The sequence below is a fragment of the Scardinius erythrophthalmus genome (genome assembly GCF_964197995.2).
Source record: "Scardinius erythrophthalmus genome assembly, chromosome: 15".
In the NCBI taxonomy this organism is placed as follows: domain Eukaryota; kingdom Metazoa; phylum Chordata; class Actinopteri; order Cypriniformes; family Leuciscidae; genus Scardinius; species Scardinius erythrophthalmus.
Genome location: NC_138235.1, coordinates 19,498,370 through 19,524,839, shown reverse-complemented (window position 1 = coordinate 19,524,839; position 26,470 = coordinate 19,498,370). Strand labels below are relative to the sequence as shown.

Genomic DNA, 26,470 nt, shown 5'->3' with positions numbered 1-26,470 from the left:
AAACTGAAAGCAGCATTTTGTCAGTAAGTTTCATATTTTTAATATAAGCCCACTGCATTATAAATTACATAAATGATGCCTTCATATAGCATTTGTAAGGACTGTCGGGCGAGACCGCACACTGAAAGCGTAACATCAAGCAAAGTGCATGAATGATGCGCATGCAGTGCATATGATGTGCAATGAATCCCGTGAATGTCCTTGTAATTCGCTTCAACCTTTCTGAACTTTATGTGATTTAATAGGATGCACACACACATAGCGGAGCATAACAATCATTGCCTTCACTTACGAACATCAGCATGATGAGACCCCACGATACAGTGATGGAAAGCTGAGGAGATGAATTTGAAATTCCGCTGACACAAGAACCAATATACACTGCTCAAAAAAATAAAGGGAACACTTAAACAACACAATGCAACTCCAAGTCAATCACACTTATGTGAAATCAAACTGTCCACTTAGGAAGCAACACTGATTGACAATCAATTTCACATGCTGTTGTGCAAATGGAATAGACAACAGGTGGAAATTATAGGCAATTAGCAAGACACCCCCAATAAAGGAGTGGTTCTGCAGGTGGTGACCACAGACCACTTCTCAGTTCCTATGCTTTCTGGCTGATGTTTTGGTCACTTTTGAATGCTGGTGGTGCTTTCACTCTAGTGGTAGCATGAGACGGAGTCTACAACCCACACAAGTGGCTCAGGTAGTGCAGGAGGCGCTACCAGGAGACAGGCCAGTACATCAGGAGACGTGGAGGAGGCCGTAGGAGGGCAACAACCCAGCAGCAGGACCGCTACCTCCGCCTTTGTGAAAGGAGGAGCAGGAGGAGCACTGCCAGAGCCCTGCAAAATGACCTCCAGCAGGCCACAAATGTGCATGTGTCTGCTCAAACGGTCAGAAACAGACTCCATGAGGGTGGTATGAGGGCCCGGCGTCCACAGGTGGGGGTTGTGCTTACAGCCCAACACCGTGCAGGAAGCTTGGCATTTGCCAGAGAACACCAAGATTGGCAAATTCGCCACTGGCGCCCTGTGCTCTTCACAGATGAAAGCAGGTTCACACTGATCACATGTGACAGACGTGACAGAGTCTGGAGATGCCATGGAGAACGTTCTGCTGCCTGCAAACAGTATTGTTTGGCTTAAGAAGACTTATATTTCCAGTGACCCGATTACCTGATGAAAATATGCATTTTAGTAATGAAATCCAGATGATTTGAATATGGCTTGACTTTTGAATCCAGTACCATAGTAATGCTTTGGTACTGCAGAACAAAGTTTGCTAGTGACATATTCTATGAGTGAATTTGATGTAATAGGACGCACACACACATAGCGGAGCATAACAATCATTGCCTTCACTTCCGGACATCAGCATGATGAGACCCCACGACACAGTGATGGAAAGAGCTGAGGAGATGAATTTGAAATTCCGCTGACACAAGAACCAATATAGTCCGATTCAGTGGTCATATGTTTATGCCAGAGGGGTAAAAAAAGGAAGATGAAAGGAAGGTGCAAATGTGAGGCTTCTCACAGCAGGCTCTTCACACAACAATAAGTCTCACAGCATTCATCACACAACTGCTGGCAATGGAAACAGCAGCATAGGAAAGCACTGACACACCTAAAAGAAAACTTTGATTAATGCTCATGTACTCAAGTACTCTGACTGCTCCAAACAGCCCATTATTCATACAGATGTTGGTGCATGTCTGCTATAGAGACGCAGTCAAGTCACTCATAAAGCTTTAACTGACACAGAAAAGGACAATGATGGCTTCTGAACCAAAAGGGATGAGCTATATCATTTACTGGACAACATATCAAAGGATTTTACACAGCTTTTGTGAACTTGTCTTTGATTTCACTGCATCCTTCTGACTGTACTACCAGGGTCAGAGTCTGTTCTGTGTCAAAGCGGATGCCGTATATCTGATTGTACAGTAATGCTAAGCGTTATTTATCTCTGTTGGAAGTTAAAGAGCCTACCCTGCAACTCTGCCAGTACGAATCCCAAAGCAAGCTAGAACGCTAATTGACTTAATGGAATAAGTGTAATTAGGTCTGCTGCTCATTTCTTACGGTCCACGAGCGATGCTTCTGGACTTCCGTTCCGTCAGATAAGGGGTTTTTAAGTTGAATAAAAAAAAAAAAATCCATTTGAATTGATTTTTCACCAATTCAAAAATCATAGGCCTATCCTTGTTTTAATAGCCATTTAAAGAGATAGTTATCCAAAAACCAAAAAGATGGTTAACCATGTTGTTCAAAATTGATGTTTTCATTTTATCTGTGAAACACAAAAGGAGAATTTTTGAGGAATCTTTGCACAGCTCTTTTCCATAACATGAAAATAAACGCACAAAAAGCATAATAATGTCACTATATATGTTGCCAATATGACTTCAAGTCTTCTGAAGCCCCATGCAATAGAGGAAAGGGTTGAATTTTAGTTAGTATTCACTGGAACTCTTTATATTGCTGCTCTTTTGCAAATTTGTGCACAATTTATTCTTCTTATTCTTATTGTTTAAAGTTTTATGATTCTCCCAGGGATCCCATGTCTGTCGTTTTCCTGCGTAATTGGTTTACTTTTAAAATGTTGTTGCAGGTTGATCAGAACAAGATCCTAAAACTGTAAATAATCCTCCACCGTTTTAATTTTCAAATAATCCCCCACCAAGGGATTTTGTTTATTGGGCACACAGATTTGGCACCCCTGGATCTTTTCCTCAGACTGAGCTATCATATGAAGCTATGTCTTCCAGAAGACTTTGATTAGGCTATTGTCCAAAAGACGTTCTGGTTACCATGATTGTCGTGTCAGTCTATATATGGAAATGGTCAAATTTAATTTGACCAAGTGTGAGTCAACATCCAACAAAATTGCTTGAGCATTATGGATGGTACATTAGATTTAGTATAGAGGGGGGTGGTAACATGCAGAGAGAGCGAGAGTTTGTGCGACCTCCCCACTAATCAATAAACCATTTACAATCATTCACCACAAAAGCACGAGTGCTATCATTCTACATTTATGGACCTGAGAGCACATGGAAAATATACAATGTATTAAATAAGCTGCGATGGATTGGCTAGTTTTAACCAACTGGTGCTCACCGCAGATCTAAATGACGTCCAGCTACAGTACACCTCTCTGGACATCATGGGGATTAATGGGTGATCTATCTATCTATCTATCTATCTATCTAAACAATACAATTTCAACTGATAGGGGAAGGAATGAGCAATATTATAAGAATTATTTAAAGAGTGTGCATGCTTGTAAAAATGTAATATCTTTTTTGTTTCTTCGAGGGCACCCATGGAGAATTAGCCTTCCAGGTTGGCCTACAAATGACGTCACAAATGAACAGCTCTGTTAAATTAATGAATTATTCATCAGTAATTTCAAGAGCAATTATTAAAACTGCACTTTTTAATTATGACTGTAGAGATTTATTAAAAACCAGCTAAAATAAAAATGTTTTACCCTAAAGTAGTTAACTTTTCCCCCTAGAATGCATAAGTGGGTCAAAAAAATGATAAACAGGATACAATTTAGCTGCATTTCTTTATAATACTGCAAAGAAATAGCATTAATTCAAATGGTCTCACATAGTCATGCATATAATAAGGTTTTCTGAATCCTAATAGCCCCTTTAAGGGATAGTTCACCCCAAAATGAAAATGTCATTTATTTAATGTAGAAAAAATCATTTACTCACCCTTGTGTTTTTCCAAACCTGTATGAGTTTCTTTCTTCTGTTGGACACAAAAGATATTTCAAGAATGTTGGTAAACTACTATGGAAGTCAATGTGTGCCGTCAACTGTCTGGTTACCACCATTCTGCAAAATATCTCATTCAGATAATAATAAACTCATACAGGTTTGGAACAACATTTTTGGTGAACTATCCCTTTAAATTACTTTCTATTTACTGTCTTTTTACTAAATATAAATCTCCACATGATATTTCCCATTGTGCAGTATTAGACTAGATGTTTTTTTATTATTCATTTTTAAGGAAGATTAAGGAAATCCTCGAATGTCAGATAAAAAAAAAAATGAAAATGAAAATAACATTTTAGCGTTAAAGCGCAATTATTCACTAAGTTTAGATTAAATATGGTTGGATCAAGCTGTCATTCATTTTCATTTCACTTAGGTAAAATCTGCATTTTCACAGTTTTTGGTCGTTTATAATAAAAAAACATTTCACAAGACGCAGCATATCATTCCAACGAAATGTTTGTGAAACAAGGCTGATTGTATCCCAGCACAAACCAATTATATCCCCGAGGTCTGTCCATAGACCCCCCCCTTCTCTCTCTCTCGCTCTCTCTCTATCTCTCTCTCTGCTCTCGCTCTTTCTCTCCCAACTCTCCCATGAGCTTTCGCTCACACTCTCCAGCACACACACCACATCCCCCTCCCCTCTCATTGTACTTCGCTTTCCTTTGCCCACTCTCTTTCTACAACAAACATGGCCGCTAAATCGGATGGAGCAGCCGTGTGTGAGAGCGCTTCACGGTGTCTGCTTGGCCCTGAGCAGAGCGCGGCTCCGCTGCACCCTCACGCCGAGAAGCGCTTCTCGCTGCTGGACTGCTGCTGGGTGCTGTGCGCCCTCCTGGTCTTCTTCTCCGACGGAGCCACCGACCTGTGGCTGGCAGCGGACTACTACTTGAGGCGGGAGTATTGGTGGTTCGGGCTCACGTTAGTGTTTGTGGTGGTTCCCTCCGCGGTGGTTCAGGTGTTAAGTTTCAGGTGGTTCGTGTACGATTACTCGGAGATGAGCGCGTCCCCGACTGGGGACGGATGCGATTTCAGCACCAAGGACAGCGACCGGCGGATAACCGTGCCTGCGAACGGCACGAGGAAATGCTGCAGAGTGTGCATGTGGCTCTTCCAGTCCGTCATTCACATCTTGCAGATCGGACAGGTCTGGAGGTAAGATGCATTACATCTAATACCCAGAACTTCTCTGAGAGACCATAAGCGCAGCAGAGCAGTCAGTGCTCATTTTCATCCATAAGTCTGTGTTCTTGGAATGGATGTTACTCTTATTGTGGCTCTCATGCTTGGTGATGCTTTGGGAACAGATGGAAAGAGCTGCATCCTTGTCTGTCTACATCCCGACTCGCTCCTCTAGGCTGCGTGTCTTTGCCAGCATACTGTAGATGGTGTGCCAAGGTGAACGGAGCACCCGGTGCCATCTCTGGTGGCCCCATGGTCATGTCACCCTCAGGTTATGTTGAAGTGGATGTTGTATTCGGCTTATGTTTGTCCTTTGGAGCAAACCATAAAGTAATAAGAGCAAATCAGTGGCCAATAAATGCGCATTCCGATTCTGAATACATCTGCTATGTGCACTGGCACCCATTTGTGTCCAATAAATCCTAAAAACAGTGGTTCTGAAATCAAATTTGATGCAGTGACCCAAACGGATTTCATATTGTCTGTATTGTATTTTCTTTTACTTTGCATATTTCCGTGGATGAGTATGCAGCCTGCTCTTGTCATTAAGTTAAATTTAAATTCCAAGAGACAATGTAATTTGACCAGATCCACAAACAGTTTTTTATTTGATTGCATTTTATTATTTGTGTTCCTATCCGGGTCCTATCAGAACAGTTGAACCTCTGCCCTATAAAAAGAGACAGTTTCTGCCTGTACTTTACCAAAGCGGCATGGTCAAATCTCAGTTCACAGATTTAGAAATCATTGAAAAGTCTGAGCCCTCTTCAGACAAAATGGGCATTGTGCAACTCCACAGGTTCATTATTGGCAAAGAACAGGGAGTACAGACAACTTCCATGCCGGTTTTCTCCGGGAAGGATCATAACTTATTCTTGCATTGTCTATTTGCCTTCATCGCTGTGAGCATCATACGCTCTTCGAGTTGACACTGTCAAATGTAATGGGGAAACAGAATAGAAAGATGTTGTTTTCTTTATGCTTTTATGGCTTTTGTGCTTCTTGAGGCCTGGAATGGGCATGCAGCGTGTTTGTGAGAGACTCCAGACGGGCACTTGAAGGACCGAGCAGATTTGTTTTGCTAATGACAATTGAGCTCTATAGGCACTGCTGAAAGCACCCTGAGGAAAGAATGCTTTTCCCTGGTCAGATGCTCCTTTCCTTTATTCCAGAGCAGGGACAGAGGAAGCGATTCACTCCCACATGTGTGTGAGTGTTTTACTGGTATTTAAGTTCTGAATTATTAACACAGGGCCGAGGAGGACTGTGTGTCTCAGTGATTATGTGGGAGAGGATATAGCATTTCCTGCCATCATTCTCCACAACAAATTCCTGTTACCTCTCTTTCCTTCTCTGTCTTTCAGCATGTCTCTCTCTCTCTCTCTCTATCCTATCTCTCTCTCTCTCTCTCTCTCTCTCTCTCTCTCTCTCTCTACCTCCCACTTGAATTCCCTAAATATGATTTATTATTGTGAACCGTTGTAAACAGAATGCTATGTGAGTGAATTTTCGCATGGGTTGACGTGTACAGTATGTCTGTGAAAGAGGGAATCTTTTCATTTTCTGTCTATCAGCCGTGTCCAGATCCACAAGGAATCTGCACCAGAAGAAATCCTCAGGAATCTCAGATTTCCCAGCATCAACTTATGCCTTTGTGTGCTTGTTTATTAAATATTTGTGATTTGCCTGTTTTAGGACAATATTTCTCAACTTATTTTATTCTTTTTTACTGTACACCCATAGCCCCATCAGTAAGGCTGATTATCTATTATTTTATAACCGCTTCTACCGAGATGTTGGTTTCTGTGTATACATATACGTGTGTGTGTGTGTGTGTGTGTGTGTGTGTGTGTATTGGTAATCCCCACAAAGATGGCCCGAAATCCTTGTCCTTGTGGGGACATTGTTTGGTCCCCATGAGGAAAACAGCTTATAAATCATACTAAGTGATGTTTTTTGAAAATGTAAAAATGCAGTAAAAATGAGTAGGTTTAGGGGTGGGGTTAGTGTATGAGAATAGAATATACAGTTTGTACTGTATAAAAATCATCATGTCTATGGAAAGTCCTTGATTTCAAAACATGAAATCTCCTTGGGTTCCCCTGTTGGGAATGGTTGTTTAGAGGTGATATACAGTACAGGTCTGATTTGAGAATGTATGTGTGTTCGTTTACACAATATCATGTTACATTAGGACATCTGTGCAGTGCTTTATTGGTCTATTTGTTATTTGTGAGTGGATGTTTCAGTTATCTCAGATGAAAGGCACATGACCTGAGCTCAAATTGAGACATTCACAGAAACACCTCTATGGATATTTTTGAATATCAGTAGTCAAAAGTCCAACATCTAGCACAACTCTAGCAGTCAAAAAGAGCAGATTGAAGACGCACAAAGCAACTGAGAACATTCAGCTATTGGAAATTCAGGAGCGATCAATGCACACCGCTCACATAAACCAGAACTGGAACAGCCTGAATCAGCTGCAGAGAGCTGGAACTAGATTTAGAAAACGAGCCAAATCAACAGAGTCATCCTCAGTGATGTTGAGAAGAATGTGGTGTGATTGCACCTTTGTACAGTTGCTCACAATAATGGAGATCATATGCTCCTTTTATATTGGTCTACTCTTAAATCACTGAATTGATCATGGTGATTATTTCTATCTATCTATCTATCTATCTATCTATCTATCTATCTATCTGTCTATCTGTCTATCTGTCTGTCTGTCTGTCTGTCTGTCTGTCTGTCTGTCTGTCTGTCTGTCTGTCTGTCTGTCTGTCTGTCTGTCTGTCTGTCTGTCTGTCTGTCTGTCTGTCTGTCTGTCTGTCTGTCTGTCTGTCTGTCTGTCTGTCTGTCTGTCTGTCTATCTATATATATATATATATATATATATATATATATATATATATATATATATATATATATATATATATATATCTCTGTGTGTGTGTGTGTATATAGGTTGTACAAGTGACAATTGCCAACACTGTAAACAGCAGTAAAATGTATAAAAAGAGCTGCATAACTGAATTATAAAAGCTATAAAATGCATTTGAGATGTATTCACTTTCATTTTGTTTTAGTGTCATATGACCAAAAAAAAAAAAAAAAAAAAAAGGATTTTTAGCGTTGTACACCATTAAACACATACTCTATAAATGTATTTTCTACCTAGGCAAATAATAACACTAGGGAGCAGGGAGACTGGAGGCTGATAGTTTAGGTTGTGGTTCCCCCAAATCGCGGGGGGCCCAGGGGCCCCTAGAATCTTCACCCCCTATCGTCCCTCTAGTGACAGCCCTGCTAGGGAACTGTGACTGCACACTAATATTTCACAGTAAACAGACTGACAGTTTAAATTTAAAGTGCAAGCGATTTTAGACGTTTTAATGAACACACCAACAAATAAAGTGATAAATGTGCAATGTACAAGAAACTGACTGAAAGGAGACAAAACTGTCTTTATATTCTACTGTATTACAAACATAACTAAAAAAATAACCAAAAGTAAAAAAAAAAAAAAAATGTTTTAAAGCTCATAGAAGTTAGTTAGTATTAGCTGCCCACTCTTGATTTTCATCAACCTCCTCAATACCCTAGCGTACATGTAATGTAGCAACACCAAATGATAATTATTACAGTTGTTAATTATTAAAAAACAAACATCTTTCACATGATTTGTGTGACCTCTATCATTGATAATGATAAACATTGTTTGTGTTTCAATTTGTTTTCTATTGTAATTTATCATTTTTAACATTGACGCTTACTGTATGCAAAACTAAATCTATTATCCATTCTGTTCAAAAGTTCGGGGTCTGTAATTGTTTTGTTTTCTCTTATTTGATCAAAAATACAGTTACAAAATTATTATTATGATATATTATTACAATTTAAAATAACTTTTCTATTTGAATATATTTTAAAATGTAATTTATTCCTGTGATGAAAAGCTGTATTTTCAGCATCATTACTCCAGTCTTCAGTGTCACATGATCCTTCAGAAATCATTCTAATATTATGATTTTCTGCTCAAGAATCATTTCTGATTATTATCAATGTTGAAAACAGTTCTTAATATTTATGTTGAAACCATGAAGCATTTTTGTAGGATTTTTGATGAATTGAAGTAAAAAACAAAAAAAAAATGTTTTAAATGGAAATCTTTGTAACATTATAAATATCTGTATACTGTAAGATTGATGGATTTTATCGTTCCCTTCAATATGGACTGATTCTGCATTGTACGGCATGGTTTGCAACCCTTTGTACAGCAAGTCACTAGACTCTTAGGCTACATCAAGTTTTCATTTTCCAAGCATGAAGTAAAGACTTAGTTGGATGTGTTTTTACACCCTAGACACACACACACACACACTCAGATGCGCTCAAGCACAGAGCAGCTGTTGTGATATGTGTGTTGCAGGTGTGTAAGGCAGTGGAGTGTATCCGCTGGGCCATTAAGGGAGTTGATGGGGATATTCTCACCGAGCTGAAGGCATTACACCGCAGCCGGAGTGCGTGAGGAGCATTTTAAAGCAGAAAACAACTCACCCATCTCAACTACACACCTCAAAGTGACATTTTCCCAGGGCCCGGAATGGAGAAAATAATTCCTCATTAGATCCGGCCGTCATTAAGAACAGGTTAGAGAATGGGAGGGTTGTCTTTTGTCTCCTCTCTCCTGCCATCCCTCTATCCACTTGTCAGTCTCTCCGTCTCATTCCCTTCCTAAAGATCCTGATGCTGTCTGTCTTGTCAGAGCTGACCCAGTTCTTCACAGCAGATGCTGGAAAAAATACTCACAATGGAGCGACAGATACACCGAGTGTGTGTGTTTGTGTAGGGGAGAGAGAGAGTGTTCACAGGTTTCCTAAAAACAGCAGCTGAATATAGATTACGCTGAGCGCCGTTTGTACTGTATGTGAATGCCTCTGTACACCCATCTGCTTGTCAGAGTGAGTTAGAAGCCCTATTCGGACGGGACTAGTTTAAAGGTAGTTTTCCGTGTTTTTTAAAGTATGGAGACGCTTGAAAAAGCATTCAGATGCATTCTAGACGCTGGGACAAGTCTGTGGCAAAGCTCAAGTGTTTTCCACATACCATTCAGATCAGAAAGAAGATCGAAAGCACTTGTTAGAGGCACGAAACATATTTTAGCGCTAGGTAAGCGCCTATTACCAACACAATCCAATCTGAAGTTAATTAATACATCGTTCGACCAGACATAACTGTTTTATATATATGCATACAGGTTGTTTGCGCACGTGATATCAGGAAGCAACTTAATACGCACATGACGGCAGGAGGGTGACGGCGATGCACAAATCGAGTTACTCCTCCCACTTCTGCTAGTTTTACTGAGATATCTTATCCCGTGCGAATTGGCCATTAATATTACAGACGTCCTGTGGTAAAATTACATTACTTCATCTACCCTTGTAAAGTTAATCCCATCCGAATAGGGCTAAAGAGAGTTTTTGCCAGCAGATGTGTGGGAGAGCAGATTTAGGGACTGTACTTATGTCCAAGGATGTTACTTCAACTTCGGCGACGACAACAAACAGCACATTTACAATATTGATTTAAATACTGGGTGTTTCTAAGAGCTTGAGGGGACTTCCTCCCAGGACTTCTGTGGCAGTGTAACTGGTCCTACTCACACTGCTCCGAGAGGGATTCGAACCAGCGTCACCGGGGTGGGAGGTGTGCACGTGAAAAAGGGTGCTAAAGACAGCAGCCTCTACTGTCAGTTGCTAGTGTGCCTATTAAGGCCTGGAGAGTGAGGTTTACTCGCACAGCTCTTTGATAGCTGGCCTCCATTACAGCAGCATTAAAGCATAAAAGTTGTGATAGTATTTTCTTCCCTATTGTTAAGTATATCCGAGTAAATCTGCTTCTTGAACTAGAAAAAAATGTAGGACGGAACTCGATTTTGTCCATTGAGAATTGGTTGGATCATTGTGGTTTGCTATTGTTGTAATGACATGTAGACACATACAAGACTTGACAATGAATGGCTGAGTGAACAGGGTTTAAATAGGCTGGGCTAAACAAGGTAATGAGAAACAGCTGTAGACAATCATGGATGATGAGACCGGGCAATGAGTTATGGGTAATGCAGTCCTTGATGGAATGACTGTAGTCTGGGGTGGAATACCCTTTGGTGGCTATCAAGGGCACTCCAGTTGGTAATCGAGACACTTTCACAATTAAGTTATAATAATTTGTCCCCTTGTTTTAGTTAAATCAAAACGAGGGAACAAATTAGTATATGTGGCCATGATTTAGTCAAACGAGGGAACTTATTATTATATTGTGCGCACAATTGACTTGAAACAAAGGCATTTTTTTTTAAATTACTTTCTTAAATAATAGAAAAATGATAAAATAATAATAAAAATGACCAAAGCACATAACAGAATTACTTAGTACTTTTACTAAGTACTGAGCCAATTCATATTAGTATAATTCATATTATATATAATTGAAATAACACTTATTCCGGAGTCAAAATTCAATTTATTTGTAAAAATACCTTTATAAATACTGCTTAACCTTTTTTTTTTTTAAAAGCCTATATAATAAATAAATACTACTACACATAATAATAATAATAAATTATTTTGCCATTTGGGTTTGCTTATTGATGGCACTTGGTGTTTTTAGAATCCTTAATCAAAACTTTTGTTGGAAATGGTATTTTGCATTTTTTGCAAAAACACACGAAACTGACATGAATAAAAAGAGTGTATTTTTAAGAGCTTGGCACATGCACATTTTATTTTTTAGGTTATTTTTCTTTTCAGCAACCATGGACATGGTTATCAGTCATTGACCCAGCTTCTTTATGGATTAATTCTGGCAGGCCATCAGAGATCACAGGATGTGTTTTGTTTTATGAGTACACATGGGACGTGGGGTCAACTCAGCTGCAGTGAAACTTTATGATGCGTTTGGTTTAAAAGGCAACTCATGAATGTTTGAGCGTATATGAGGGGTGACGGGTTATTTACTGTCTCAATCTATCAATCAAACAACAGTCTGTGGCTGGCAGAAAATTACTTTTTTATCTAAAACAAATACGTTTATTAAAATTAGAATTTTAATGAAATCTCTCTTGATTGTCCTTGACTGATAAATAGGTTATATTTCAGATTTTAATATCCCCAGGTGAACACACATTGATTTACCTGTTTGCTATGATGGTGTCTATTCCCCCTGTGCAATTACACCTGTCAATCGTATTACTGTGATCTGATTGGCTGAGACAGTTCTGGGCAGCTCCACCATTTTGAACATCTGGATTGGCAATGACCGTGGGTTAATTATGTTTACTCACAGAGACGTTTTTATACACAACCAGAGAGCTTTTTTCAGGTTTTATAACGTGATATATTGTAACCTGTTTCATGATGTAGAAAGTGATAAAAAGTTTAATTTGTTTAAAAGATGGTGAAGAAATTATGCCTTGCTCTGTCAGCAGGTGTTGACAATCACAGTGTCCTAAAGAACCTTGAGACATGAGAGCAACTCTTATGTATTATAAATCAAGCGCTAGCTGTTCTCTGTGTAGAGACGTGGAGTTGTGCATTGTGGGGGCATTTTAATTTCTGTTCTGAGTGAAAGATTTCCCCATTACAGAACGAGTGTAATAATGTCACATCAGGAGAAGAAGAAAAGAGAGCCCCCTAGGTGCGTAACCTCTCTTTGACTCAGTTGCTTGCATATTCATGTATGATATGTATATTCGTGCTGATCAGGGCAAGAAGTTTAATTGAGTCTGCCACTGATTCTGTCTTGTTTTTTTTTTTTTTTTGTGAACTGCTGAAAAGCCTGAGTTGAGAATAGACGTGACACTGGGGTTATCTGTGAGAGTCAGCTGTTAGGATATATGGAGGATAATGTGCAAATAAGGATGTTACAGACTTATGTAACCAGGCTTTTCACTATCAGTATTAAGGTCCTTGCACACTGAGTCCGAAATTTTTGTATGCGTTTTTTCGTATTCGTGATTCGATGGCTCTGAATAATCAAAACACCATTCAAAATGCTTGCTACGGATGCAAAAAAACGCAGAAAATCGAACCGGATCCGATTTTTTTTATGACGGACGAAAGTTTCGGAGGCAGTGTGTAAGCGTGATTGACATAACGTGAGGTCGTATTTATTTTTTTACGTGCGAAAATTTCGAATGCGAATTTCGGACTCAGTGTACAAGGGCCTTTAGTTTATTCTGTTTAAGAACTACGCTCCACACAGAACCCCATAGGATTGTTTTCCAATGTAAACATGCATTAGATGGACGTTTTGACCACTGTGCCTTGTATTGCTGTTTTTGCAGCGCCTCACACCTGAACGCTGCATTTTAGATGTCGTGACAAGTAAAAAAAAAGTTATTTTGACTTTTGACTTTGGATCAAAGTCAATGTGATTTTGCCAAGTAAGACGTGGATCAACATGGATCAACATATTTTGGGTCCTGGAACAACATTCCTGTCCGACAAACATGTCTGGGTTTATTTTTTTAATAAAATGTGTCCATAATTGAACCAAATTTGTGTTGAAACAACCCAGCATTTTAAACTTGTCCCTCGAATCTGATTGGTTGATTGGAATGTTGTACTTGTTGAAATCAGGGGCAGGTTCAAGTTCAAACCGGTGTGCAACCTTTGGCTACGGTTGCTGCGGTGTGTAACGGGTTTTAGATACGTTTTCTCTTGTTTGGTGGGTGTGTCAAAAATGTCAGCCCAATCAGCAGCAACATGTCTATAAACAACGTGGTATTAAAGAGACAGCTCGCACAATGGCTCCAAGTAAAGTCGTTTACTTGGTTTACAAATGTGTCCGCTGCAGCTCGGTATACGCAACAATTGAAGATATTAGAAGACATGTTTGTCGTTTGAGTCTTATAGTAAAAATATAGCATATCAACAATGATCAGCAATAATGATAAGCCTAATACAGATCATAACACAGTCTCAGAGGTAAGAAGTGGTATATCCTTCACCAATGTTTATCTTTTCATCCTGAAATGCGAGGCAAATGTTTTCACAAATCCCTTGACTCGATTGGGATGTTCTCTTTTATTCTGGAGGGCAAGGGCAGTGACTGTAACATCGAGCGTATTTTATAGTATTAAACACGTATTTATACCGATTTCATCAGGCTCCGAAAATTCTTCAAAAAGAATATAAGAATGGCCTTCTCAGCTGCCATAGTTGCAACTCTTCATCAGAACAGGGTGTTCAACGCACCACCATTTCCGTTAAAAAAACTTTTTGTCGTGGCTGAACACAGCCCATGTTCACTGACATGGATCACAACTCATCAGTGTCAAATTGGTCAAGAGTGGACCAATCGGAAGAGGCTGGGGCGGGGAGAGCATTTATACATTTATACGAATTTGGCACATGCATTTTAAAAGTTTATTTAATTCAGAAAACAGCAGAATACACTGTTCTGAACGCCATCTCACGACCACGACCAATCTCGTACGAATTTGTACAAGTGATTATAAGGTGGCTAATTCGTACGACCTCACTTGTACGAATTCGTACGATTTGTCTAAACCCACGTGATTGGTAAGTTTAGGGGCGGGGTCAGGGGTAGGTCATTCATACGAATTCATACGAATTGTGCAACTTGTAAAATATGTACGATTTAACAAAAATCTTACTAATTTGAGTTCATATGAATTCGTACAAATTAGCTACCTCGTAAAATTTGTACGAATTGCCATGAGATCGGGTTGATTCTGTCTGGTTTAATTGAATGCCCCAAATAAAACTGTTTTTTTTTTTTTTCCACTAACAAGGTACCTTGCGAATTCGGAAGACATATTCTCAGAAGCTGTTTAAAGGGGTACTATTATTATGCTTTTCCACTTTTTCAACTTTAGTTAGTGTGTAATGTTTCTGTTTAAGCATCTGCAAGGTTACAAAGTCCACTCCAAAGGGAGATATTTTATTTAACAGAATCCACTATCCAAGACCTACAACGAACGGCTCGTTTGGACAACACGTATTTTCCTGGCTTTGTGAAATCAGATCAGGCCTGGATGAGCTGCTGCTATGTCAAAGAGACACTGTTTTCTCCACAATAATTTTTTTTTTTACCTTCCTAAGGCTGACGAACTGATTCAAATTGTGGTTAAAATTTCTTTTAAACACTGTTTCTGAACATTATAATCCTGAAGTTTATCTGTGTGCTGCACATTTTACGGAGAACAGCTTCCAGAACCACAATGTAGGCTATACGCACAAAAGCTTCTCCTGAAACGGAGCAGTTTTCACTTCCAACATCTGACAATCTGTTGTTTGTGGATCACAACTTTTAAGTATGTCTTATTATTTGTAGTTGCGTTTTCTATTAACAGTTAAGTTTTATGCTGTAGCTACTCTCGACTGCTAGCCAACATTAGTGTTGATATAGTGTTTACTGTAGCTTTTGTAAGCTCTCGTATTGTAAGGCTATTCACCGCCTATTAGGAAAATTAACCATGGTTTTCTGATTACTAATTGTATTACTGACAAATTTCATGAATAAATGATGTAACATAGTATCTAAAATGTATTAGATGATTACAAAAAATATCCTTGCTTGCAAAGTCCGTACTTGAAATCCGTTCTGGATGTTCCTCTTGTTCGTTAACATTGTCAGGGTCTGAATCGGACTTGAATTGTTTTGAAATCGCCGCCATCCATAATATTTACACTAGAGTAGAGCTCACAGTTATAGAGGGGCGGGACATTTCCCGAACACGTGCTAAGCGCTGCCAATCACAACACACTGGGCCAGCTAACCAATCACAGCACATTTCGTATTTCGGAAGGAGGAGCTTCATTGAAAATGACACAGACTGGGGAGAGAGGAGCTGTAAAAATGTAAAATATGTGAAAAATAATGCGTTTTTTGAACAATCAAGCATGGAAACATATTCTAGTACACCCCAAAAACAAAATCAAGACTTCGTAAAAGGACATTATAGGACCCCTTTAAAACCAGCCAGTCAGATCGGAGATGCTGATTTTCATATAGTGGCAATTTAGTGTGCTGTATACACATCAGCTGCCTGAAGCTGAAACTACAAAACATAGCAGCCCAAATGGTGCAGACACTCTTCAAAACACTCTTTGGCACGGCTTCATTCAGGTCCATACCACAAATGCATCATAGTGTAGTACAAAGGGTTAGAGATTTGTCCCAATGAGCAGTAATAATAGTCATGCTTTTCTCAGCAAGCACCACTAATTATTTCCAACAATAAGGCAGAACACCGTGCCCATTAGTCATGCTATTGATTCGACATAACGTTTAAAATGACCAGAGTCCCTAGTTCACACTGTCCTCCACTTTCATAGTCTGATTCCTCTAAAAAGCCTCTGATTTAACAATTCAACTACACGCTCTCTCCGGCCCCCTGATGAATGCATTGAATTCCTTTTTTTCTCTCGCGCTCGCCTCATTTTTCTCCACCACTTCAGAGGGTCAAGGATGAAAAATGGAAAACAGAAGAATAGCCTGTTCCAGTTATTTTCCTGAGCAGCCACAGAAAGGCTTTAGGAGACTATAACTCCGCAGAGGTGTGACATCCCGAAATAATGCCACTATTTCCACTAGCCAAAATCAGTGGATTTCACCAGCGCTTTTTTAGCTCAGTGTGTCACAGTATTTAGAGTTTTACTCACAACACTGTTTCTTTTGTGCACTTTAAGAAAACTGTGTCAGCTGGAAACAAAAGTTGGTTGTGAAAGGAAACCAAAGCGTCAGAGATAGAGTTTCTTTCCTGACATCTTAATCTTGATTCCGCAGTCGTTACGCTTTGAACCGTTACTTACCACAAGTGCAGGAGTGTCGATTTAACAGGCGGCTTTATTGCAGGTTGTTTGAAAATATGCCGTTGTGAGATATACATTGATTTATATATAAATATAGTGGGTTACACATATATTTTAAGAGCGGGGAGGCGATACAAGGCGGGAGAGTTATTCCCAATGCTGCAGAGTTTGCTGTGGAAGCATTTTCACAGGCCAAACAATACAGAGTGAAGAGTCTGCATTTCACACAAAGCCACCGCACTCCCACACACACGCACAAAACACATAAACACACATGCAGACCTGCAAACTTTTGCTTGCACATGGACATAAAAATGGATATTCAAAAGCATGGCATTTGGTTTAGCCTAAAAAAATGACATATAGGCCTATATACATTTATATCTATGGCATATGCTGTAGGTTAGAGAAGGAGTTATTGTAACACATTTTTTCATTCCATGTTTAGTCTAAATCTTTGAGCATATGCCTTTAACAGCTTTAGCGGTCATTAAACATCTTAGCAGTCATTATCTGTCAATCAAATGTATGACTTAAGTATTAATCAAGTATACATTCTGTCTGTATCCATACTAATCAGACTATATATAAAAAAAAGAGCAAACAAGATATGGAATATTGTTTTTAGTGACAAATGTATGTTTATTTGTTGATTAAGTGTTATGTTTATTTATGTTGGGATTGAAGCTGCAGTTATGCTCAGTGAGATAGGAACAGTGCAGATAGTTTGTAATATTTCTGTAATATTTTTGTAATTTTTAAATATTGACAGCAAACCAATAGTGAACACAAAGTAAAAAAAATAAGTAAAACTATATATATATACCATACATATAGTATTACAATTTAAAATAACTGTTAGTTATTGTAGTTAAACTGTAATTTATTCCTGAGATGCAAAACTGAATTTTCAGCATCATTACTCCAGTCTTCAGTGTCACATAATCCTTCAGAAATCATTCTAATATGAAGATTTGCTGTTATTATCAATGTTGAAAACAGTTGTGCTGCTTCATATTTTTGTGGGAAATGTGATACTGTACATTTTCTCAGGAGAAAATGTCACTCTTGATCAATTGAATGTGTCCTTGCTGAAATAAAGTATTAGTATGTATTAAATCTTTTGGAAAGGGAATTGAATTGTGTTTGCACAAGCCTGATGGTGCAGTATTATGTTAAATCTATTGAGTTTTACAACTATCCTTTGCTCCACAAATGGACTTCAATGCATCACTGTCTTCTGCCTTCAGAAATGTTTTTAATTCTGCGATATAACTAAATATGAGCCTGCATTTCCATCATCTTATATGGCATTGTTTATATTGATAACATTTGAATTCTTTATTATTCAGTCAGTATCTTCTTCAGTTCTGTCCTGAATTGAAATGAGTTTCCTGTCAAATTTGTCTGTCATAATCAGCAGGTTTTTAACAATAATTAGTGTGACGCATATGTGGCTGTGAGTTTTACTTTATTTAAAAATAAATTACTTTTCTGCATCAGATGTTTTTATCCAAATTACTTGCATTGCATTCAAGGTATGCTTTTTTTTTTTTTTTCATTCCCTGGGAATCAAACCCATGACCTTAGCGTCGCAAGCGCCAAGCTCTAGTGTTTGAGCTAGAGTTTTGCAAGCACCTCTCACATTTGCTTTAGAACACATCTAATTTATTCATCAGCAGAAGTAAACACAAAATTCATGTACTGTTGCTATCAAACTTCATGTGGATGTGTTGTATGTACAGGATGTTGCTTGATCTAATTAAGTTTTGGGATGAATCACAGCAGGTTTCACTGGCAGAATAAATATCATAACATTCACACAGCATACTTACATAACCCTGAGATATAAAATACATGAAAAATGTCTATAATCAATTTACTGCATTTGGATGATATTTGCCAGTTTCACAAATTAGATTCAAATAAATATATATATATGAGTGTATTTCTGTTTCACCTGTATCAGTTTTTCTCAAACTAATAAGCTGATGAAATGCAATTAAATGTAAAATTAAAATCAATATTGTTTTTGAAAATAAAGACAATCGAATAAAACATTTACTAAAAAGATTACATATTTGATAGTTTACCTGCAAGTCATTTGATCATTTATTGACATCAGATAACCATGAAACAGTTATTTTACTATTATTTATATTTTATGTATTTATTAATATTATTTACTATTACAATTGTTATTAATAATTTGCATCAGCTGTTATTTTTGTATTTTCAGTTTCACTTTAATTTCAGTTTAATTTTTAGTAATTTTGTTATTGACATTTTAATTCGTTATATATATATATATATATATATATATATATATATATATATATATATATATATATATATATATATATATATATATATATATATACAGTGAGGAAAATAAGTATTTGAACACCCTGCTATTTTGCAAGTTCTCCCACTTAGAAATCATGGAGGGGTCTGAAACTGTCATCGTAGGTGCATGTCCACTGTGAGAGACATAATCTAAAAAAAAAAATCTAGAAATCACAATGTATGATTTTTTAACTATTTATTTGTATGATACAGCTGCAAATAAGTATTTGAACACCTGAGAAAATCAATGTTAATATTTGGTACAGTAGCCTTTGTTTGCAATTACAGAGGTCAAACGTTTCCCGTAGTTTTTCACCAGGTTTGCACACACTGCAGGAGGGATTTTGGCCCACTCCTCCACACAGATCTTCTCTAGATCAGTCAGGTTTCTGGGCTGTCGCTGAGAAACACGGAGTTTGAGCTCCCTCCAAAGATTCTCTATTGGGTTTAGGTCTGGAGACTGGCTAGGCCACGCCAGAACCTTGATATGCTTCTTACAGAGCCACTCCTTGGTTATCCTGGCTGTGTGCTTCGGGTCATTGTCATGTTGGAAGACCCAGCCTCGACCCATCTTCAATGCTCTAACTGAGGGAAGGAGGTTGTTCCCCAAAATCTCGCAAAACATGGCCCCGGTCATCCTCTCCTTAACACAGTGCAGTCGCCCTGTCCCATGTGCAGAAAAACACCCCCAAAGCATGATGCTACCACCCCCATGCTTCACAGTAGGGATGGTGTTCTTGGGATGGTACTCATCATTCTTCTTCCTCCAAACACGTTTAGTGGAATTATGACCAAAAAGTTCTATTTTGGTCTCATCTGACCACATGACTTTCTCCCATGACTCCTCTGGATCATCCAAAAGGTCATTGGCAAACTTAAGACGGTCCTTGACATGTGCTGGTTTAAGCAGGGGAACCTTCTGTGCCATGATTTCAAACCATGACGTCTTAGTGTATTACCAACAGTAACCTTGGAAACGGTGGTCCCAGCTATTTTCAGGTCATTGACCAGCTCCTCCCGTGTTGTTCTGGGCTGATTTCTCACCTTTCTTAGGATCATTGAGACCCCACGAGGTGAGATCTTGCATGGAGCCCCAGTCCGAGGGAGATTGACAGTCATGTTTAGCTTCTTCCATTTTCTAATGATTGCTCCAACAGTGGACCTTTTTTCACCAAGCTGATTGGCAATTTCCCCGTAGCCCTTTCCAGCCTTGTGGAGGTGTACAATTTTGTCTCTAGTGTCTTTGGACAGCTCTTTGGTCTTGGCCATGTTAGTAGTTGGATTCTTACTGATTGTATGGGGTGGACAGGTGTCTTTATGCAGCTAACGACCTCAAACAGGTGCATCTAATTTAGGATAATAAATGGAGTGGAGGTGGACATTTTAAAGGCAGACTAACAGGTGTTTGAGGGTCAGAATTCTAGCTGATAGACAGGTGTTCAAATACTTATTTGCAGCTGTATCATACAAATAAATAGTTAAAAAATCTTATATTGTGATTTCTGGATTTTTTTTTTAGATTATGTCTCTCACAGTGGACATGCACCTACGATGACAATTTCAGACCCCTCCATGATTTCCAAGTGGGAGAACTTGCAAAATAGCAGGGTGTTCAAATACTTATTTTCCTCACTGTATATATATATATATATATATATATATAGGTTTACTTTCAATTTTAGCTTTCATTCAGTTTTCCATTTAGCAATTTACATTGGTTACATTTATTTCATCAACATTTCTAATTTTCATTTAGTTTCAGTTTTTCATCTAATAATTATATTCTTTTCAGCTTTATTTCAATTTTAATTTTTTTTTATATATATTCAGCTTCATTTAACGTCGTGAACATGCAAATATGTTGTTAAATTGAAATATTAACTTACAATCTCAGGAGGTAAAAAAAAAACATTTGGGAATCCCTGGCCTACATTATGGAGAAGAAAATGTCCGAACAAAAAAATACAGTATAAAAAGTGTCAATCTTAAGCTTTTCAAAAATGCCTTTTTTGCTCACCTAACCTCAAAAACTGCCCCTTTATAGTGAAAAATGGTTCTTAATGTTTGAAAATTCATTGAAAGAGGCATATGGATGAGAATATTGGATAGCAGCTTGCTGCAGTGGGGAAGAAATGAGATCTCACTGGAGCACAGAGATGACAAACTGTGCCAATACAGAGTGAAGTCAGAGGAGACCAAGAGCGAAGCTGCCATATTTAGTTCATTGATTCTGTAAGTGACGTACATCGTCTGCCTTGGCCCGAGAGCCTGAGATGTCTCAGGGCAGAGAGGCGGTTGCTCAAAGAAGATCTCAGTGATACTGCCTTCTTTTCTGTTAGTCTATGATGTTCTTGTTTTGTCCTGGCAGCCTGTGCAACCTATACTATGTTCTTCCAACACTTGAATGTAGCGGATCGGGGGAAATTCAGCTTCGTTGCTGCCCTGTCTCATTTGCTTTAACACTGAGATGAAAGCTCTCTAATCAAAGCACCAGAACTGTGACAGAAGGGTAGTTCTGTTCAGGCATTCACATGAAACACACACACACACACACACACACACACACACACACACACACACACACACACACACACACACACACACACATATGTGTGTGAGTGCTCATGCTGCAGGCATGAGAGTAGATCGAGGTGGAAACCACACTGGAAAACTGTTCAGCTGAGCTAATTAACCTCTCTATCTCTCTTCACACACACACACATTTTCTGAATTTGTAACTCTGATGTATTCTGACCTACTAAAGATGTCACAGCAGTCGCTGGTTGTGTGGAAATGGGGAGTTTTTTGCTGGAACCGCTTCTTGTTATTATACACTATTAAGGAATGAAGTATTTGCTAAATAGCGCTTAAATCAAACAGTATGCGTCGGTGTCTTATCTTGGAGTGTCTCTTTTCAGCCTCTCGGCACTGCTATGCTTGAGAAGATAAAATAGCTTTTGGCTAATTACAAGAAAAGGTTCTTGTCAGTTTTCTGCCAACAGTGCGAACAGTGAACAGTGATGTATTTTGACTCTAGATGTATTATTACAGCATAGAGTCAGCGATAGGGAAAAGCGAGGTGATGTACTGAACCTTAAAGTCTACACAAATCGATATTCATAATATATAATATATTGTAAATGTGAATATCAAATTATGTAGAGTTTAGGGTTCATATTTACAGTATATATATACAGTAAAGTGAATATATTTTAGTATTAAGTACAGAAAAATTAGTCATGGGTGAAACTATTCTACAGTCCTGGGCAATTTGCTAAGCCAAAATATTTAGTGGTCTTTTAATAGTTTTAACCAGTTTAATTACAAATCACTGGTCAGGAAGTTAGCAAGAATTGCAGAAATACTGTAGATAAAGTAACTTAGCACTGAATAGTCTTCCCCTTTGTATGCTTTAAATGTTTAAGCCGTGTGGGTAAACTTCAAACTGTTCATGAGTGGTTGAAAAATGTCCCAGGTCATATGTTTAAAAATAAAATATTTTATTAATGTTCTGTATTTCTGAAGTGAGATATTCAGTGGGGCAGGACTTGATGTTATTATTCAAGTCCTGCCCCACTGAAGCAGTAGATGGATATTTGTACATTGACATCCATGAACAATATTGTATCAAAGGCAAAAAATCAAATAATGCACAGGTTTCCAGTGCTTCCAAATATGTCACTACAGCTCCTCTTTTTCTCTGCAAAACATTTCTTTAGTGTACAAAGATCTGTCAGCTGGGATTGGCCTTGTTTGCTCGTGATATAAAGGCTCAGGCATAGTTTTTCAACGGCCCTGTTTCTAAATCACCTCAGTTAGAGCAGCACCAAACCTCTCCACGACCCATCAAACGTGCGCGTGTTCGGTCCTCGCCCGTCCCAACAATCCACTTCTGATACACAGAGTATAACCAATAACTGACATCTCACTCAAAACACATTTACTCAAATATGTTCTCCTATCCTCAGTCAGACAGAATAAAGGACAGTGATTTGAAACCTAAATTCTGAGCTTTTTTTTTTTTTTTTTTTTTTTAAGTGCTGGCACGAACAGTTGCATTCTCTTGAGTGTTGATTATCAAAGACAGAAATGAACCTCTAATTGAGTCTAAAAGAGAAGGCTAATCAAACAAATCGAGTGAAGAGAAGGAGAAAAGGAAGAAATTACACTGAATTAGATCAGTATAGATTGTACAATAGTAAACTAGACTAGAATTAAATATGAGTGGTGCTTTTTTAAATACTTGGGTGGTTGCCAGGGTGTTGCTATGCGGTTGCTAGGTGGTTATATACTGGCTCAAGTCTACAAGACTTTCTGGTCTATAAATATGGCTTATTCAATGTACACTACAGTTAAAAAAATACCAAAGTGGGAAGATTTTTTTAAACGTTTTCAACCTGTGCTCAACAAGGCTGCATTTATTTGATCAAAAATACTGTAAAAATGGTAATACTGTGAAATAAGTTTTCTATTTTAATATCTTTTAAAGTGTAATTTATTCCTGTGATCAGTTTATTCCTTACTCCAGTCTTCAGTGTCACATGATCCTTCAGAAATCATGATGATTTGCTGCTCAAAAGAGAATAATAAATATTTAGCAATGTTGAAAAAAGTTGTGCTGCTTCATATTTTTACGGAAATGTGATACATTTTTTCCAGGATTCTTTGACTAATAGGAAGCTCAAAATACTATTATAATATAGCATATACTAAAATAACACTGGTTTGTGTTTAATGAGTCATTAAATAATTTTTTTAAGAATCATTTTCACTGATTCGTTAAAGCTCTCATTATGCTTTATCGAAATATCTACAAATAGGAGTAATGTTTGAATCTGTCTGTAGTGATTAACATTAAAATGGACTAAAACCAGCTAGTTCCACAACTGAAATGCTTTTTTTTTGTGTGTGTGTGGAAACCGCTGCCCTTCATTTGTTCTCTAACTGGCCTCACTTTTGTTACATCACCCTCTTGTTACGACAAGCATGTACTAATTGGTCAGGTAAACTAATCAGGGGCATGTGAGACGTGATGTCATGTGGCATCAGCCATTTTGTGTTCTGACCCGGCTGAAAACAACACCATATGGATGCTGGTGTCCCCACCAGGTTATTTACCAGCCTTATACCATGACTTACTAGAACTTACCAGCATGGAAATGCATCATGTTGAAGATTCTGATGTTGATAGTTGAATGTTGCATGAACAACTTAAATTATGCTAGACATTTCATCTTTTGGGTGACCTTTCCTCCCCACCATAACACAGACAACTCTTGTCATCTATTTTGTGGAGTCTATCAACATCCTGCAAGCTTGTGTTTAAAACCTACAACAAAATCAGTAGCTCCTTAGACTCTGAATTATTTGATTTCACCAGTCCATTAAACACAAATAGCGGTCCTATTCATCACTTGCTGAGAATGGTAGCAGGCACTTCATCTCAATAAGCAGCTGTAGACCAGATCTCACCCCATCCAATAACTAGCCAATGACACCAGGCCACCTGAAACCAACAGTGATGAGCGAGTACTGTATAATATAAAGTGTGACCATTGTAATCATGCAGAGTCTATGATTCTTTTGAACCCATTCTCTTTAGTTAGCATTGCTTGTACAGAAGCAATAATAACTAAAGCAAAAATATGAATAAATATATAGGAATATATATTTATGTGCACACAGTACCATTCAGAAGTAAAAAAAATAAAAATAATAATAATACTTTTATTCAGCAAGGATGCATTAAATTGATTAAAAGTGACAGTAAAGACATTATAATATTACAAAATTTCTTTTATTTTTTATATTTTTATGAACTTTCTAATCATCAAAGAATCCTGATAAAATGTATCATGGGTTCCACACAAATATGAACTATTTTCAGCATTGATAATAATCAGAAATGTTTCTTGATCAGCAAATCATCATATTAGAATGATTTCTGAAGGATCATGTGACACTGAAGACTGGAGTAATGATGCTGAAAATTCAGCTTTGACACCACAGGAATAAATTGCATTTTAGCATATATTCAAACAGTTATTTTTAATTGTAATAATATTTCACAATACTGTGTTCCTGTATTTTTGATCCAATAAATGCAGCCTTGGTGAGCATAAGAGACTTCTTAAAAAATCTTCAAAATCTTCAACCTCAAAATCTTGCTGACCCCGAGCAGTATATGAAAAAAAAATCTAAATCATAAACCAAACTATTCAAATAAGTAGAGCTGTATTGATACCCAGTCCTATTTGCACATTTTTGAGTTGAGGAAGATGAGGTGATCATATCATTATGCATGTTTGGGTGCAAACACTGGCTCATTTTGTTTGATTCGTTTCTGGACAAGAAAAGACAGAACAGAAACAATTGCAGAGAACAGAAAGCCACATAAGCCCAATATTTGGACTTATTGCGGGAATGCTGGTATTTCCCTCTCCTTCGATGTATCTGAGGCACCTATGATTAAAGTTTGTTCACTTTATACAGGAGTCATTGGCTTACATTACAATAATGCATGTGCATAGTAGCTGACTCATGATTCCATCATATGTACTGTATGCACAAGTGTGTGTACCGTAGAGACCATTTTACACTTTGAGTTGAGGATTAATAAAAGAGGAGTAAAACTAACCAGAACACCTGGCAACCACCTACAACAACCTTTTTTATTTTAGAAAAAGTGAAAAATAGTTCTTATACATTACTAGACTCAAACTGTTTTTACTGAATAACGTGTTTTTAAAAAGTTATTTCTAAATGTGTGCTTCTTTCATTCCAGCTTAACCCACACAATATTTGCAAATCAAACAGCATGCAATTCTTGCTTTGCAATTGCAAGGGTGTATTTATCCCCAGTCACAGATTTAAAAAAAAAAAAAAATTTATCAATCTGCCAATCATTTGCTGATAAAATAATCACTGGATTTGCCAGAAAACAAGTCAAGATATTTCGATTTTTTTGGAGCCATTTAAAAACAAGTTAACAAGTTAGCATGAGCAAAACTGTATATTCTACTTCTGTGTTTCTTAGTTATGTCATTTAAATATTCTTTACTTATTTTATGAGATGTAGTGTACCCTTAGAGTGTGTGTGTATACTCTTTAATGTGTGTGTCTATGTATTGGACCAATTTGCATAAATAAGTATACTTCGTTTATTTTAAGTTTACTTAAGTAAAGTTCAAGTGTATTTTTAATTATTATTTATGTAGTACTTTAAGTATGCTAATATCAACGTTCTATACTAGTAGTATACTTGTAAGTGTACAATTTCAATACTACTTGG

The 26,470-nt window shown here is 37.8% G+C and overlaps 1 protein-coding gene across 1 annotated transcript in view; it reads left to right on the top strand.

The window, feature by feature from the left end:
• Positions 1-4,470: 4,470 nt before the first annotated feature.
• Positions 4,471-26,470, top strand: part of xkr7b (XK, Kell blood group complex subunit-related family, member 7b) — a 70,162-nt gene continuing 48,162 nt past the window's right edge. Inside the window, exon 1 of the mRNA XM_081385672.1 lies at positions 4,471-4,963. Within this exon, the coding sequence (XP_081241798.1) occupies positions 4,500-4,963 (464 nt within the window). The 5' untranslated portion in view covers positions 4,471-4,499. The remainder of the gene's footprint in view (positions 4,964-26,470) is intronic.